Here is an 18,850-nt window from a genome sequence, read left to right on the forward strand (position 1 = left end):
CTGTAAAAGAAATACTAATCAAAATAGAGAAAAGATGAATAAGTCTGGATATGGGGAATTGTGAAGTTGGAATAACATAACATAGAGTAACACACAGACAGCTTTGAAAAATAAACACTGAATGAGACTATGGAAAGACCAAACATTTCAACACAGCATTTGTATAGTAAAAAAAAGCAATATATAAATAATTTTATTACATTGTGCTCTCATACAGTATGTAGATAAATATTAGTAATATTAATATCAATAGATATTAATAAATATAGACAGTCCTCCAGAAATCATTATAAAATGCAGATTTGGTGTTCAAGTAACGTTTCTTATTATTGTCAAAACAGTTGTGCTACTTAACAATTTTAATTGATATATATATATATATCAATTAAAATTGTTAAGTAGCACAACTGTTTTGACAATAATAAGAAACGTAGATATACATAGATATACAAAGTATATACATAGAATCCTCTAAAATTAACCTTTCAAATATTATCCGCCCGTAATTTAAATAAGTAAGAATAAGTGACCTTTGTAAACAGATTCGGGAAGAAATTAGGTTCAGTGGTAGAATCACAGTGGAACGCCCTAAAACAAAATTTAATTAAACTGTTTTTTACTCCCTGTTCCTTTAATATACATCCAAAAATGCAAAACTTTATAATAAAACAAAATAATTAGGACAAGGGTATGTCAGTTTGGACTAGGGAAGGAATATCTTGAGGGCTTTCTGTTTGTCATTAGGCATTCCAGTGGAAACACACAGACAAGTTGTCTTTGGAATCATGTAAGGCTATTGATGAAGAGAGACCACAAAGAGGGAAACCACAATGCTGCTCTGATATTCAACTGAAACATCCCAACGGGAAGTGCCCTGGGTGGGTGGAATACTTAACCAGATCAATGTATCTTCTCAGTTGAATGTGGTGACTATAATGACAAACTCCATTTAGGAAAAAATAGAGTAAAAAGAAAAAGGAAGAAAACAACTGCAGAACAACTGGTGAAGGAAAAGGGAACAAATAAATAATCAGTTTTACATTCACTGTCTTCAGCTGGGCTGTAGTCGAGAGGATTTGGATGCAGTGGATCTTCTACTGCTCTTTCCAACAGAGCACAACTGCTCCTGACAACTGAGGAAAGACAAGAAAAAATAACATCAGAGAACGTCCTTGTTTTGCCTACAGGCGACGTTATGCACAGTTCTTGTCTTTTATCAATGAAGCATTTATTCAGAACAGCTGACCATGGTGCTGAGCGTATTACCAGTCAGCAAACATTCATTCATCAGCACCCACAACTATTAAAAATAAATTAAAAGCGTAAAATTAAAGATTTAGCAGGACCCATTACTAAATGCTTGGATTAGAATGTTTAATCTAATCAACCTCTTGTTTGACATAGGACCTTGTTTAAACACAAATTTGCTTCAGTCATCTGAAGTTTGCCTTTCTTCGAGCACTGGATTCTGATTGACTAGAGTTGGGCCACATTTTTAAAGAGATGTAACTTGTTATAACAGCATTTCAAAAGAAAAATACTAAAATGTCAATGTTTCCTCCTGCAGATAGTGGCACATTCCAGGAAAAAGAAACTCCATACAGGCAGCATTTTCTTTTAAGCATTTAAGTACAAGCCATTTGTTTTATTTTAAAATCTTGAGTCTCACAGAGTTCGCCATAGCAAAGTGAAAGAATAAAGACCAAACTCGGTCTGATCCATTATTTAAACAAAAACATTTGATGAAACCTCATTATCACAGCAATAGCGTATTATAGTGTGCCAAAATCAGCTCAGTATAATGAATATGCTTTGCCAATTATGACCCACACTTAGGGTCTTACGCAATCGCTGATGTAAACTAGTCTTGTCATTTCCAGGCATAAACCACATCTGTTTGATGGGGCTTAAAATGACCCTCTTCTTCCATTAAAATATTCCCTTGATTTCAATGGTGTCAACAGTATTGAGTGAACAAGAAACACTTCTGATGGAATGCTAATAAGGTGTGAAGGTGTAACAGATATAGACCAGTAAGAGCTGTGTGTGTAAACCTCACTCCCCTGATCTCAAAAGGTGCTCTAGGACTGAAACTAGAGACTATGGCCTTTAGCGTCCTTGTTAATGCACTTGCCTTCCACATCAGAGACCCGGTACAAACCCCACTACTGAGTCGAGTAAGACCGGTTACATTTGGTGCCATGACCCAGGTGGGAGTGAGGATTAGGGGGGTGAGTGTAACGGACATAGGCCAGTAAAAGCTGTGTGTAAACCTTACTCCCTCGATCTTAAAAGGTAGTCTGACAAGCCAGACCCACATCAAGATGTTTGGTCTGGAAACTCACCATTGACAGGGCTCAAACCGAGGGGCGGGATAAACGGTTGTCTTTCAAACTCCCTCTGCACAAAATATAGGAGAGTTACAACCAACCAGAGTAACGAAGAAGGCAAAGCGGAGCTAATTGACAGATTAGACTTTCGCCGTATCCGGTCGGTAAAACTCCGAACACATCTTCCCTTTTTAAGAATGACTTCAGTGCCGTTCTTTGTTCTTTCTCAGAGAAAAGCTTAACTCCAAGTCTTCCAGAATCGCGGTCAAAACTGATTCGAAAGACTGCCATTCGCCAGCTTCTGTGTTTACTAGTATCACACAAGCGCAATTCGACCGTCATTATGTTAAGCTCCGCCCACCGACTCCATACACGATGTGATTGGCCTGACCAGAGTTTGGTTTTTACAGCTCAGAAGGTATTGAGAGTTGCTAGACGATACTCGCGGCAGATTAGATTTGCTGCCGCTAGGGTGCCTCTAGATTTCTAGTTTACTCAAAAGGTGATATTGCGACTGACGCTAGAGGCTGCGGTGTTTAGCATCCTTGTTAACGTTCTTGCCTCCCACACCAGAGACTCAGGTTCGAATCCCACCCGGAACAGGTTGAGTAGGACCGGTTACATTCGGCCGTGACCCAAATGGGAGTGAGTGTAAGCCAGTAGAGTCTGTGCGTGTAAACCTCACTCCCCTGATCTCAAGGGGTGCTCTGTGACTGACACTAGAGGCTATGGTCTTTAGCATTCTTATTAGCGTGCCCTTCTCTCCCGCCAAAGGCCCTGGTTCGAATCCTGCTCGAGAATGGGTCGAGTAGGACTGGTTACAAAGGCATTAAGCAGGATTTAGAACAAACATATTACTGACTTTGAGGTTCAAATGAAAATTATGTTGAAATTTACAAACCAAATGCTGCACAACAATCAGTTTATAATACTCTTTTAAAAGACATTATATAAATATCAGTGAATCTTTCGAATGCAGGGTGATTCATGATACAGTTTACTAGCAGACCCTGAGACATTGGGGGCTTAAACCAATAAAATGGCAAATTCTTTCAAAAACAAATTCCTTGACCAATTACTGGTCATGGTACATATTCTGCACAAGAGCAAACACTGTACAAAAAAGTACGATGCCAAATCAAACACATGACAATATAATCAATGACATGATTGACACAATGGCTTTCTTTTCATCTGATTGATTCATGTATGGAAATAAACTGCCTGGGAAGACATTTAAAATAAATCAACAAGGCAAATTTTAGCAACAAATATGACAGAGCAGATCTGTATGAAAACTCAAATGGTCAAAAGGTCAAGACTGACAAAAGCTCAAACACAACAATATAGCCAATGGGGAAATTGTCATGTGACAAAATCATGTGATTTCCTGCTAAATATACAAAGAGACTGCAGCTGCCAAAATGGATCATTAAAATGGGCAAGTTAGCTAAAATTTCAAGCCTCATATATTTAACCACAAATTATAATCATATTTCCTGTAAATGACTCTGACATCAGAGATCTTGCACAAAAAGGGACTGTATTAACAAGATGCACACTATCATATAAATAAAATATGTATACATGTCTAAAGAAAGTAGGATGTTTAAAGTCTAAATCCAAAAGTCTCTTAAAACTTTAAACTCACATTATTGATTATATTATAATTATAAAGATTATATGAAATGTTTATTTTTGTCAGTTTCTGTATAGACACATACTTTGAATCTTTTCTACAAAAGTATTGAACATCTCTACCATGGCCCAGGTCTAGTTTATTGAGCATGCAATAGTGGAGCATGCTGATAGACTACAGGTGCATGCACATTTTCACAATAGAACACAATTATAGGCATTTCACCAATATTTGTACAAAAAACACATAACTGTAAAACATTACAAAACAAAACAATTCATTAAACAGCAACAGTTTAATTTTTATGTTATAAGATAGCATCCATTACATAGTACATAAAAGTACATGAAATTGCGTAAATATAAAATCAGTGTATAGGTGATTTTGTTATGTTGGTTAGGACAGAGAGAAATATGATTACTTTTTAAGACAGACTAAGATACAACGTGGACCAGACTTATGCTGATATTTTTGGGCTGAGCTGACAATCAAAAGATACATTTCCGTCCATCAATTTACTGGAATATGAATATGAAATAATTAATATCTGCACATGAGGAGCCAGTAAACCATATGAACCATGTTGGTTTCACACTAACTATAAATCTTGTACTTTTTCTTTTGTATTTCTATATTGTATAATGGCACAAGTTTTTATCACAAGTTAACTGGCTTTTATCTGGGGGGGTCCGTCCTTCAGCAAGAACAACTTATGTGCACTTTTTTTCTGCCAAGAGAGCACACTCTGTTTGTTTGCATGTGTGACAGTCCTCTGATTTGTATCCAATTGGTGAAGCATGGCATCTGGCCTACCTGTTCCGCCCAGTTTAGGGCAAAATAGGAACATCTGACAGCTGGCCTTCGTTAAGCGCACACTCCCAGCAGAGAGCTGTCACTCCTCACCAACACGATACACAGCACAGCATGCCCAGCTGAGTCATCTGCTGAGAGAGTGCCCAAGTTTCTCCAAGCTTCATCCTGCTTTTTCATTCTCTGAAAGGATAATGTCAACTCTTAATACTCTCCATTTAAGCTAAGAGGCGCACAGGCAATCCTCACACCTAATGTCTGATGCTGTGGAGGAGCTGAGACATTCAGTGGGTTTAAAGGGGTCATGAAAAGAATTTTTAGATCTTTATATTGTCTCTGCGGTCAGCTCACAAAGTTTTTTTTTTTGTCCAAAAAGTTAAAATATTTGTAAATATTTTTCAATTTTCGTTCCTCCTTTTCCACACAACGGCCACTGCTTTGACTGGTAAACGTCTTTGCACCGTATCCACTCACAGCATGTGTGGTGTGTGTTTTGATGCTCAGGATGGTCAACGCTTTAATTGTGCTATATATGTTTGAGCCCGAGGCAGAAGAAAATGAACCAATGCAGCCAAAGATTGCAACAGTCTGTTTCACTGTGGTAATTGTCCAGCCTTGCTAAATCGCAGCATACAGCTCTAAAACTATTACTTGATGTTGAACTAATATATTTAATTGATAGGCATATTTAGATTTTTAAAAAGAGTCATTTGTGAAACAAACAAAGTAACAAAGAAAAATGAATTATTCACAGGTCATTATTTACTCACCGTCATGTTCCAAACCCATAAGACTTTCATTCATCTTCTGAACACAAATGAAAATATTTCTGTCCCTCCGTAGACAGGTACGTTACTCACACTCAATGGTTCTTACAGAAGTGCTGTGTTACACAATAATGAACCTCATTGGTTCTTACAGAAGTGCTGTGTAACACAATAATGAACCTCATTGGTTCTTACAGAAGTGCTGTGTAACACAATAATGAACCTCATTGGATCTTGCAAACATGCTTGAGCTTATGTTTACCATATCTGATGAATGTTTATATGTGAATAAAAGCCTAAATTGAATCAGTTTTTCTTATAGTGATTGCGTCTCTTCAGAAAATTTGGACTAAGCCACTCAATTAATATGGATTACTTTTACGATCTCTTTATGACTGAAATGTCAAAGTACATTGGGTAGAGGTGTCAAACATGCGGCCCGCGGCCATATTTCTTTGCAATCCTTATTGCATTTTAACACAAATACTGAAATATTAATAGTATGTTTAACAGCTGTTAAGAATACTTTTTTTTTAAAGGGCCCGTTCTTCGCGTGTTTTCGAAGCTTTGATTATGTTTACAGTGTGCAATATAACATGAGTTCATGTTTCGCATGTAAAAAAACAGTATTTTTCACACAATTTACTTATCTGTACAGCGCTGTTTTCTCTGTCCTAAAAACGGCCTGATGATTTCCCTGTTCTATGAAGTCCCTCCTTCAGAAACACGTAACGAGTTCTGATTGGGCCAGCGCTTCCCGTGTTGTGATTGGACAGCAGCTTAGCGCACTTTGCCCGGAAAGGTCCCGCCTCTTATCATAACAGGGAGATGCAAGCACTGAATGCGCGCTCTTCTCCACATGGGAGAGCAACAAGACCATGCCCCCTTTTTGCGTGTTCTTGTAGGCGGAGGGTTAGTCAACAAACGGTTCTAGTGACGTCATTCCTGAAGGAAGTGCAGAGGTGTAGTCCAAACCGGCCGTTCGCTGTAGGCTTTGAAAGGGAACTTCTGTTAAATAAAATATCTCGCTTGGCATTGAGCTTTATAATTTTACAGGTATTATTTATGCTCTAACAGCAACATTTCACACTAACTAAAGTTTGAAAAATGGAATCGTGAAGAACGGGACCTTTAAGTAAAAAATATATATTTTCTTTGCATTCCTACCGAGACTGCAATAGCTTGAGCAAATCCGCAAATTCGTGTTTATGAGGAAGCTCATAAACAAAATACCTGCAGAAGAGACATATGTAGGTTATTAATGAAAGTTTTCACGGGTCACTCAATTATAGCTATAGCAGCAACCGTCTGTCTCAGTGTTCACAAGCCATTACTGTAACCCCAAACCAGGCTGTCAGCACTTTTTTTTTTCTTTTTTTTTACCATAAATGTAGCTTAATTGTAGCACTTAGTGAAGATCACAGAGCATGATTTGGGGTTTGTCTGGAACTTTAAGAAAGTGTTGAGGGTGTTGAGTAATGCCATTTAGATGTGTAGAAGAGACACAAATTTAAGATTTTGTCATATTTTACACGACCATCTGGGGTGAGTTTTTCAAAAGCGTCGTTGGCCAACTATGGTCGCAAAGAGCATCAGTTGTGTGGTTGGAGGGACAGCTCTCCACCTGAGGTTAGAAGCATAGTTTCTTGTTTACATAACTTGAGCAAAATAAGCAAGCTGACAATCAGTACAATATATATATTTTATTTAGAATACATATATGTCATCAAGAGACTTTGTGTGCGTACAGGCTCTAGTAAGTAAGCACAAGCCAATGATTGAATCTGGAAATAAAGCAAAATAAATGAGAAAAATGAGAATTACTCCTCAGATGCCATGTTTATAATTTCTAGCAAAAAAATCTAGCATTAGTTCAACCTTAAACGGATTCATTAAAAGACGTAATTACTCTACCATTTGTGTGACATCATTAACCAACGTGGTTGAAAGACAAATCTGAAAGTCGTCAGTAGCTAGTTGATTTCTTCAACGCTGCGTCGTACTATGGTAGCAGTGAGTTACGTCGCTGTACGGAAAACGCACTCCTGATCGATTTCCGGTTTAAAACTCACAATCCGAATTATGTTATAAAGTATACAGTTGAACAAAAAGTTCCATTGATTGATATACACAATATCTGTGTGATTAGGTACAAGAGTAAAACATCTGAATGCAAAGAGATTGTAAGATTGTTTATTGTTTTTGAAAGTAGTCTCTTATGCTTACCAAGGCTGTATTTATTTGATAAATACAGTAAAAAGAGTAATATTATTAAATGTTATTATATTTTAAAATGACAAATTTTAAATAACTGTTTTCTATATTAATATATTTTCAAATCAAATGTAATTTATTCTTATTATTTCTTGCTTGCTGATCTTTGCTGTCACATGATCCTTCAGAAATCATATGTTAATTTGGTGCTCAAGAAACATTTATTATTATTATCAATGTCGTTGATTGCAGCTAGGGTCAAATTGTCAGAAGTAAGGGTTTTTAAGATATATTTGAGAGTGGGAAAAAACATTCCACCTATAGTCAAACCCTCAACATTCACATTGATAAAAATATGGATGCTGCATCTCACTAAACAGTAAAAGCTATGCCAATGATTTCAAGAAATAATTTATCAAACTTAATTGTACTATAGGAAATCTTAGGGAAAAAAGTTATGTAAACCTGAAGGCATAATCAGAAAAAAAACATTACTTAATCATTGATTGAATCTGAAATTAATGCTTACTAATTGAATGCATTCAAGCCCCAAATTTAGTTCAAGCTTGCACTGTCTATCATGGGATCCAGCTCAGCTTGGACTAAAATCAATCAGAAGATTAAAAAAACAAAACAAAAAAAAACAGCAGGACTCTACGCACATGAGAGCATTTGTGTCTCACTTTAGTTTGGAGAGAGTCTGTTTTCATTCAGGCTTTTGTCTTGTTGCCAGATCATTGCAGAACAGCCTCCTTACCATTTATGAGGGAAGATCCATCAAAGTTAATCGTTTCAAGTTTTATTCTCACTGCATCCATTGCTTGTAATTGCAATGCATTAATACTGTAGATGGCGTGTTATTAAGGCCTTACTAATGTGTTAATATCCACACTAATATGTTTTAGTTTGAATTGAAAACACATCTTCCGTCGTCCACACTGATATGGTGTTTTTGTCCTGCTAAAACTGTGATTATTGAAAACGCTCTTCCAAGTGCATACATTTGAAAACGGCATTTTCGCATTGTAGTGAAAACGGAGGTGTTCGAAAACAATGACACATATTTAGTCATGTGATGCATAATTTGTACCAACAGATGTTTATACTGGTATTGTGCCTGTTTGGTGCTACACTCTTACAAAGGTTCTAAAATGGTTCTTTGGCAGAGTGTATGGTTCCATGAAGAACCTTTAATAGCCAAAGAACCATTCCATTCCACAAAAGTTTCTTTGTAGTGCAAAAAGGTTCTTTAGACTATAAAATGGTTAGAAAAAAAATGGTTCTTTAAAGAACCTTTCACGAAACGGTTCTTTGGGGAACCAAAAATGGTTCTTCTATAGCATCACTGTAAAACATATAGCATAATTGGTTCTTCCTGACACCTTTATTTTTAAGGGTCTATTGACTTTCACACTGCTGCTAAACTTTGTACACTCTTCATATCACAGTCCTGCAATTTGTTTGTCATGTGGCAAAACATGAGGGTAGTTGCGTTTTAGACCAAACATATAATGGGGATTGAGTGCGACGTGGAGGAATGAGTAAACGGTGAGATATTTTGCTAAATAAAATTATCCTTCCAGAAGAATAGCATGAGAAATGTATTATGTCTGTTCCGTCTGTATCATCTTAGTGAGCTTTATGAGGTCTTACACAGTGAATTTAGTGTTTTCCGATGTTTCAGTGTAGATAAGAAACTTTTAAGAAACAGTTAAAAGTGCTAGCGTGGACAGACAGCGTTTGGAAACTAGTTTTTGATGTTTATATGATGGCATGACAGTGTATATTTGTGCATCACATCCAGCCTAAATACCTGAATGGTATTTTTTTTTATTATTATTATTATTGGTTCATTCATAACTAAAATGTTCTTTATGCTGCTGTTTTGGACCATATTTTATAATAAATATTTAAAATATTAAAAAAAGTACTCTGAATGTTTTTTTATTTATTTGTCATCTCTATGTTCTATTAAATTATACATGTTGTGACTTCTAACCATCTTCTGATGTAATTTGATACAACTGCAGCCCTTTCACAACTCTTCGAAAAGGTTCACGTTAATTACTTTGGAATCCTTATCAGATTTAATGCCATTGAGAAAATATCGCTTGACACAGAATGTTCCTCTTAACCATTCAATAATTAACTAGACCATATCTGAGTTTCTGATAACAATCTAAACTGCCAGATGTCAAAGACATACAGTGATTCATCAACTAATCATATGGGTTACCATGTCTGGGTCAAGCCAACCAAAGGATTTTACTGTTCTTTGTGGTGTAAAGGATGTATTAGACACGTTTGACTAGGTTGCAACAACAACCACATTTCTGTTCAACTGCTGCTCTTAAGAAGCAATAGGTCTCTAAAACCACCTTAATATTGACTCTCTGAATGTCACAAACTAAATGTCAACAACATGACAACATCCAAACAGGCCCATCTGGTCTGCTGCTTCACAGTACACAACAGCTTTGAAATCAAAGTGGTTCATTATTATGTAGTAGGTGTGATAGACATTAAGAGGGAACAAAATAATTACCCTTATGAAATTAAATGAATATAGTCCTCATGAGACTATTGCATCTTAATCGCATCTTGTGTAGACAAGTACTATCTGACACTTTCCAAGTACACTTTGGTGACCCATGAACTTTTCAGAGGCCTAAATCCCATGTTGTTTTACACTGAGCACTATTAGATATGTTTAAACTATTAAGCAAGATAACATTAAAGACTCCCCTGAGGTCAAAATCACCTTTTCTGATGTTTTTTTATGTCTTTGTGTGGGTTTTAATATGCTTTAAGACAAACTATGCATAAATAAATCAGTCAACACTATTGCTGAGTATTTTCTCCTTAAAACTGCAGCATACCAAACACAGTCGCAAAAACGTGTTACGAAACTGCCTCTTATTCCCCCTATTCATACCATCAGAAAAAAATATAAACAATCCCGTCAAACTGCGGGGCAACATTAGACACGCATTGACATTGTTAGTTGTTTACTAATGTAATCAAGCCAATATCAGTCACCGTTATTTGTCCATTTTTTCAAATTCTGAATAGATTATACTGTATATAGTCTAGTCTAGTGCACAAAAACGCTCCCTTTATACTCACTAAAAAGCTGTCACTCTCAGTTCCACTCAAAGAACTCAAGTGTTCAACAGCTCAACAAACATGTCAATGATTGACTACATTGCTCATTGCGGCAAAAACCTAAACTTTGTCTTAAATAAACAAAAATATGCACTGGAGTGTTTACCAAATCTGTATCAACTGAGGGTGCTCTTGCGTTCACCCCCATAGAAATGGGCCTGTCTGTATAATTCACTCTTTCTTTTCTTCTTCTTCTGAATTAAATGTCTGGTTCAACCAGTAAACCAATATTTCCACTTGCCATTGTGTAGTGTTTTCTACAGCTGAGCCGAACAGAGTGATTGATTTGAGACTGGGGCTAATTTGCATAATCAATTCAATTTATTAATTTTTTTACATTGTAATGCAAAATGAATTCATATACAAAACATATAATATGGAAAAGATTATCCAAGGGTTCCAAAATAGCTACCTACTAAATGAAATAAATTTAGGCATTCTTGAAAATAAGTCACATTAAATAGGGGTTTTAACTGTATTTACATTTAATTTTGATAGCAGAAGTTAAAAAAAACAATACATTATACAGTAAGTTGTATTAATATAAAAATCAATAAAATGATTTTTGAATTATATGAATTTTATATATAGACTTGTATTTTATATACAGTTAGTGTAACCTAAATGTTTTCTAAAGGTCCTCTTTTCTGAAGGTTATGCAATGGTTTCAGGACATATTTCTATTATTTAGAACTATTTCCGTCAATCTACCCAAATGGTCAAAAGATGAACAGACAATCAACACAACTTGGGCATGAGCCGAAGATGATTGTGATCTTTAACAGCTTATAACAACCGTGACAGTGAACCATTTGATTTTATCAGCGTATGTAGGCCGAGTACAAATGCTCTGTTTGCAAGAGACGTCGCAGTGATGCACTTTACAACACTTATTGGGCTTCTTTAAGTTGAATGCTAAAAGCAAACACTTTGATCTGTGTTTAGAGATTCAGACCTGTAATTACTGGATGATTGTACAGATACTATGGCAAAGGAAGTCCATTTCACCAAACACAATGTCTAAAGTCATGCTGAGCACCACTTTACACTGACATCTAAAGTCCTATATAAGTTGCAATTTCAGTAATTCAAGGTGTGGAAAGAATAAAATGCAGTTTCCTCGGAAACCATGGTGCAGACATTTGACACTATACGTATTGCACGGACTGAGGAAAATGCTGGAGCATTTCGCAAATAACGCTGTCACAATGATCTAACCTTAGGCTATATTGTCACTGTTATGGTTTTCGTTTTTGTGATATGTCAAATAGCAAACAGCAAAAAAGTGATGATTAAATTGCTCATTCAAAATGTGAGAAACTAATGTGATAAACATGACAAGGCTGAGCTTGTCTTCCCCATTAGCACAAATTCAGGAAGATCTCAAACAAGGAAGAAAATCACAAATGAGATCTTTTTAACATTTCAGCTGAACATCCCAAACAGCAATGACAAATGGAGAGTCTCCTGCTTCTCAGATTTTCCTACTGAGAAAAAAGGCCTCATTAATCTGATAGTTTATTTTTCTTCTAGAGCTCTCAACAGTGTCTCATACAATGCTGCCTCGGTGTCTCAAAGTCTGCAGTCAAAAGCCAGACATTCAATATTAACTCATCTCATACATTTTTATAACTCTTTTATAAAAAATGTATAACTCTCACTCCTGTCGACAATTGTCTCGTTTGTGTCTGTTTTTATTTTCTTAGAATGAATTTTATGACAAACATAAGACAACATTGATAGCAAAATAAGACCTAAATAACGTTTACAATTACATTTTTCCTTTTACTAAATTCTTTTATACAGCAAATGAGGAACATGACAGAAATTTGTCACAGAACCGACAATATTGGTACACAATGCCAGGTTTATAGAGTGCTGGAGGGATGATGTATTTTTGTAGGCCAAATCCATTGAACGAGTTAGCATTTTAGCACATTTCCGGTTCCATTGTCCTGAAGTCAATGGGGTTTTTTAATGGATTTTTGGTTAAAAGCCTGTAATAATGGGTGCGTCTCTTAATCAGCTCCCTAGTTCAGTAGCAAGGGCACTGATCAGGGAGTCAGCCCATTGACTTCTGTCCTGATCAGTGCCCTGACTACTGAACTAGGCTGATTGAGACGCACCCAATATCTTTTTTTATGTTTTATTCTCCAACATAAAATACATCGGTAATACGGCATTTCAGAATGTTTGTAAAGAATCGGCACCAAGATACTTCCGTGTGGCAGAACGTGAGCAGCTTACTGACCAACTGAAGAGATCCAGCCAGCTACTGGAAACAGTTTACATAGTTAAAAACATTGCTGTTGATTAAAGTTGAAACTATGACGAAAACGTGTTGTGTTTGGGGTTGCCCTGTAAATATATCCAGCAGAACCTGTGGGCGATGAGATTAAAGCAAGGGGACATCGTCAAAAGTAGTGCTACAGAGAAGTGTTCTTAAAAGGTTCCATCTACAAAAGCATGGCAGAGCATAATTATCTTCAGCTGGGGAAATTTGAGACTAATATTAGTAAACTTAAGGTCTCTTTTGAAGATCACTGCCTGTAGTAAAAGTACAAGGAAGAGACAGAACTCAGTGTCACGTAGGCTACTGATCAAATGTAAGTGGAAGAAATAGGAAAAGCAAAACATAGTTGTAGGCTACTGCTGATGGATGATTGATGTGTGTACCACATTGGTTTCATTATCACAGCGAGTTTAGTTTAGATGAATGTCTAGCTGAGTAGCGCTAGTCTACATCACTCTCACCGTCAAAAGCTCACGTCTGTGCCATCCAATCCGAGCAATAGAAAATGATCATAGCCTTTATAGTCAGATAACAGGGAAATAGACAATCTGCCATAGCCTAACATATTGTAAGTCAAACAGCAGCAATCACTAAAATAACTGCTCAATTGTAGGCTGAGGCTCATTTAAAAATTATGGTAGTAGCGTAACATCTACTAGACCATGTATTTTGTATTGCTATCTTCTGAATTAGTTAATCAGTCCCTCAGTGATCATGTTAACTACAGCTATGAAAAAATTAAGAGACCACTTAATATGGACTTCTCAATGTTAAGTGGTCTCTTCTTTTTTTCCAGAGCTTTATGTCTGAATTCCAAGCAATTAAATAGCGTTGCCATAGGAAAGTTTTGGCTTTTGCCACCTGGAAGAACGCCTATTACTGTTATGACGTCATGGTGAATTGTCGCATACCCCATTCTGATTTTTAAACAACTTTTACCCGACTTGAAAAATGCTGAACAGTAGTTAAATGGCTCTACAGAGGATATTGGGGACAATAAACAGCTACTGTCATCTACTCACTACTTCTCTTTCACAGCCTTTCTACTTTCAGGCGGGAAAACAAAGAGTTGTCAGAAGCTTAATGGTGGTATTGTTGAAGTCATGCAATCATGGTGTAATTTGATTATAGCCTAAGTTTAACTTTTTATCCTATTGGATTTTTTCCCGGAAGGACCAGGGTGATGCTACGTCATCCCTGAAGCACTTAGAAGGCTAGAATAAGAAACAGGTTAGAGCAGAGGTGAAGTGCAGGCAGTAAATAAGGTGTTGGGGTCAATTGCTTAAACAAGACGTGTTTCCATTAAGTCTCCAGAGTCCAGACCTACGAAAAACCCTGCATTTAATAATAAATGACCAACTCACCAGCACAGTTTACCTGGTGCTGTATAACACCATGGCTCATTACTTCACCAAAGACGTAATTCTCCTCACGTTTGCTAGATGATCCCATACAAAACTTTTATAGTGTATACCTAATTAATGTGCTGGTGTGGTAAAACTCAGGTCCGACCTTGCCATCTATGTCAACATGTAATGTGAGGGGTGGAGTCCAGCATTCTACTAGTCTCAGCTTGACACGGCAGGCCCCACAGACCGACCACAGTCCGTTCACTGACAGTCTAATGCATATTTCATACTGCTTGATCTGGCAAGCTGTAATGCGATTGGCTTGCAACATGCTAGCTCTGGCTTTAACCAGTCTCCCTTTATTTTTGCTTATGAAATAATCTAATTCTGAATGTATGGACAATTTGATTATAAAGTTTTTGGGGTGTTTTTAATAGAGCTAGTCACAGACCAACACTATTATTGTTATTTCACTATTACATTGTTATAGCAGGTCAGCTGTTTCACATAAATCTAATGTTAAACGGGTCAAACTAAATAAACTGTGGTTTTATCATGTTACATGTCAACAATGCAGCTGAAAAAGACCTTTGAATCTGGTTCACAACTCCTACTTCTTTTCTAAAGCACTGACATTCTCAATCCCTGGATAGTTAAATATCTTCAAAGCTGACTGGATAAGCTGATGGGGAAGACTCATAATACATGATATCAGAGCGCTGCTCTCCATCTTTAAAGTTAATAAAAAAACATACTAACATTTTAGTAATATTACATACTGTGGTTGTTAGTACTCTGGGTCATTTCTGACTCTGAGTGAATCAGAAGTTATTTAATTTGACTTAAAGAAGCATAAATGGATGGAATCTGAAAACAGAAAAGCGAAACCACTAGAGAAAAAGGAGGAGAATGTTAAAAGCTAGAGGCATATTTGTACGTGCCTTGAGTTACTTGAAAACGGGTTTCAGTTTTTCTTTAGTCTGACATCTGTGAATTCAATCTTGCTAAAAGCTCAGCACAACAAAAGACGGCAGAATTATCTGATAGTCTGTGTGTGCCAGAAATAATAATAAAGAAACAAATAAATGCATTAATAAATATGTTAGATAGATCATGTATATACAGTATTGAATGCTAAATCGCTGAACACTGCAGAGAAATGACGTACTGTCCAACATGAACCAAAACGGCTTATGTGGACCACTCTTCCCAGGTTGCATAAAAAGGACCTTCTAACAGTCTAACTCTCCTGCCTAACACACATGAACATGAGTTGATAATCTGTGATGCTGATGAGGTCATTTTGTCTGAGCAGGACAGATAAGGTGCCAATGAGCAGTATTAGATTAAATATCACATCTCATAGCGCACGGCAAAATATGCAAAGGTTGAACTGTTCTCTCTCTCTCTCTCTCTCTCTCTCTCTCTCTCTCTCTCTCTCTCTCTCTCTCTCTCTCTCTGTGTGTGTGTGTGTGTGTGTGTGTTTGTGTGTGTATGCATGCGTGCGTGGGTGCTTGTGTGTGTATGTATGTGTTTTTTAATCCCGGTGGGGACTTCAACCTGAATGCAAACAGACTCATTGGAACCTGTCACTGTGGGGACCTACATTGAGGTCACAATGGGTACAGAAGCTTTTTAAAATGTAAAAAATTAAATGTACATGTAAAAAGTTTTCTGTGATGTGTAGGTTTGGGAGTAGGGTTAGTATAAGGGGATAGAACAGTTTGTAGAGTAAAAAAAAACTATATATATGGAGACATTTTTTTTACGTCAGACGTGTGTGTGTGTGTGTGTGTGTGTGTGTGTGTGTGTGTGTGTGTGTGTGTGTGTGTGTGTGTGTATTATTGTATTTTGCCTTTTATATTTTGCCTATTGTACGAATTGTTTCACTTTTTTAAATTTTGCACATATGTTTCATGTATTATTTTAAATATGTCAAGATGTTTAATGACAGGTTATATTGTGATGTCTTATCCCATAAAAGTTCAATGCAATAGTGCAACAATAGAATTTGTCTTTAACTTTAACAAAAACAGCTGAATCTCCCCAAGCCTGCTCATGTCTGATGAATAGAAGCTCTTACTCGAACTCTTAGGGTACTTTATTTAATTGCTATGACACCACAGATTTGGCCAGCATAGTCTGAGAAGATAACTCGGAATAAATTAACTTTCAAAGTGCTGCTGAACTGCGCATCTCATGCTGTCCTTAAAAATCATTATGTGGAAATGAGAAATTCACTAGTGTTTGCCAGCTGACTCTAATCAAAGTGAAATGAGCGGTTTCATGATTCTGTTTCCCCTGTGATCAAGTAGCTAGATTTCATTTGAAACCATCAACGTCTACATGCAGTTCGTCTGGACATGTTTAGGATAGAAATAAACCAGCAGGTCAGAATTATTTGCAAACACTCACCTGTAAAGATGAAAAAAGCAAGTTTTAAGAAAGTTTGTCGAGTAAAATAATCCATGGCTCCTTAAAAAGGATCCCGGAGATTAAGTAGGCTACTGTTAGCCTAATCTCTGATCACTTTTATTCCTGGCGCGGGCGGGGGAAAGCTTAATAATAATCGATAAAGCGCCTTTCCGAAACTATCCAATTCAGTCTTGCGGCTCCTGCCTCTCGCGCCTCAGAGCTGCTGTGATTCATTATGATGCTGATGCTGCAGCGTCTCTCTCTCTCTCTCTCTCTCTCTCTCTCTCTCTCTCTCTCTCTCTCTCTCTCTCTCTCTCTCTCTCTCTCTCCTGCTACTGGTTCTGACTGGCGCTCGGTCCTAATGCCTGGCCGAATTCAGACTGCACAATTTTTATCACTGCTCTTTTCACACTGCACGGCTAGGTATTCAGTTTCTGCTGTGTTCCCACTGTACGATGGATCGGCGACAGGCGGGTTCACACAGCATTAGTTGACCCAAAAATGAAAATTCGGCCATTAATTAGGCTTACTCACCCTCATGTCGTTCGGCAACTGTAAGACCTTTGTTCATCTTCGGAACAAAAGTGAGAAAGGCCTCCATTGACACCAATCCTCTGTCAAGACCCATAAAAGGTAGCCTAGGCTAGCTACTAATGATGTCGTTAAAAAGCCCATCTCACTACAGTGGTTCTATAATAATTGTATGTTTTATAGCGGCGAGAATAGTTTCAAAACTATTAGAACAAAGCTTCAAACCGTTATGAATCAGGTATGGATTCATGATTCGGATCACGTGTCCACCTGCTGAAATCACGTGACTTTGGTTATCAATCAATCGCTCAGTATCTTTTGTTTTTGTTTTTGTTTTTTTCATTGTACAAAAGTTCAAGTAGGTATACAAACTGTACACAGAACATGGAAATATACAATATACGAGGGGGTATATATACACACATTATTTACATTCAAACAATTGGTAGGGCCTATGTAGTACAAATAGTTATTGTTTTAATAGCCTTTTTGTTAATTGAAACACTTAGTTTTATATAGAACAGAGTATCATTATAAAAATGTTTAAAGGCAGGTTTTTGGTTACTATATTTACATTTGTGCAAATACAATTTTGCCAAAATAATTAACAAGTATATAATAAAATACAGATCCTCTTTTCTTTGCCTTCTGAATCGCTCCGTTTTTGACACAAATGTATCTTACACTCTTACTCGTTATTTTCCATGTAAGGAAATCAATTGGGACGTGGGAAATTATAATAATGAGAAATAAAATAAGATAAACGTTAGCAAAAATTCCAGGCCTATAGGCTAGTGATATGTTGGACTAAATAAATATTATGTCATATAAACATTTTCAAACATACCGTTTGATGTAGGCTATACTACATTTTCACATAAACGGCAAAGCTAAATAAACACTTGGATTATATATTTTATTTATTAGCTGTGTCATTTCCATTTATGTAGCCTACACATAAGGTTAAGACTGTAGCATGCTACATATCCGTATTCTAGAAAAAAAAGGCATTATACAGGTCACCCTCTCACTGCTTAGAGACTTGGGAGTTTAAAGCTACACTGTGTGATATTTTCCCCCATCTAGCAGTGAAAAGTTATATGACCATCCAGTAAATATTAGTTTCTGTTCCTCTCAATTCTGATTTCGTTTCAACTCCTACGGTGGCCGATTTAGTCCAAGATTAACATGGCAATCCCCCTCTTCACATTTGAGACGGTACCATCGAGTGTTAAAACGCGAAAGGCAAAGCTTGAATTTACGGGTATGTCCCTCTTTGGCTAATGTACTTTCAAGATGGAGGTCAACATGGCGACCGGCATTCGAACCCCTCACCC

At 36.8% G+C, this 18,850-nt stretch overlaps 1 protein-coding gene across 1 annotated transcript in view; it reads right to left on the bottom strand.

Annotated features, from left to right (window-relative positions):
* Window positions 1-17,243, bottom strand: part of ltk (leukocyte receptor tyrosine kinase) — a 54,852-nt gene extending 37,609 nt beyond the window's left edge. The window contains exons 1-2 of the mRNA XM_067455266.1: window positions 16,983-17,243; window positions 1,041-1,133 (exon numbers count right to left, since the gene is read on the bottom strand). Coding sequence (XP_067311367.1) covers window positions 1,041-1,133; window positions 16,983-17,037 — 148 coding nt within the window. The 5' untranslated portion in view covers window positions 17,038-17,243. The remainder of the gene's footprint in view (window positions 1-1,040; window positions 1,134-16,982) is intronic.
* Window positions 17,244-18,850: the final 1,607 nt, after the last annotated feature.

The sequence above is a fragment of the Pseudorasbora parva genome, chromosome 10 (genome assembly GCF_024679245.1).
Source record: "Pseudorasbora parva isolate DD20220531a chromosome 10, ASM2467924v1, whole genome shotgun sequence".
NCBI classification, from domain to species: Eukaryota; Metazoa; Chordata; class Actinopteri; order Cypriniformes; family Gobionidae; genus Pseudorasbora; species Pseudorasbora parva.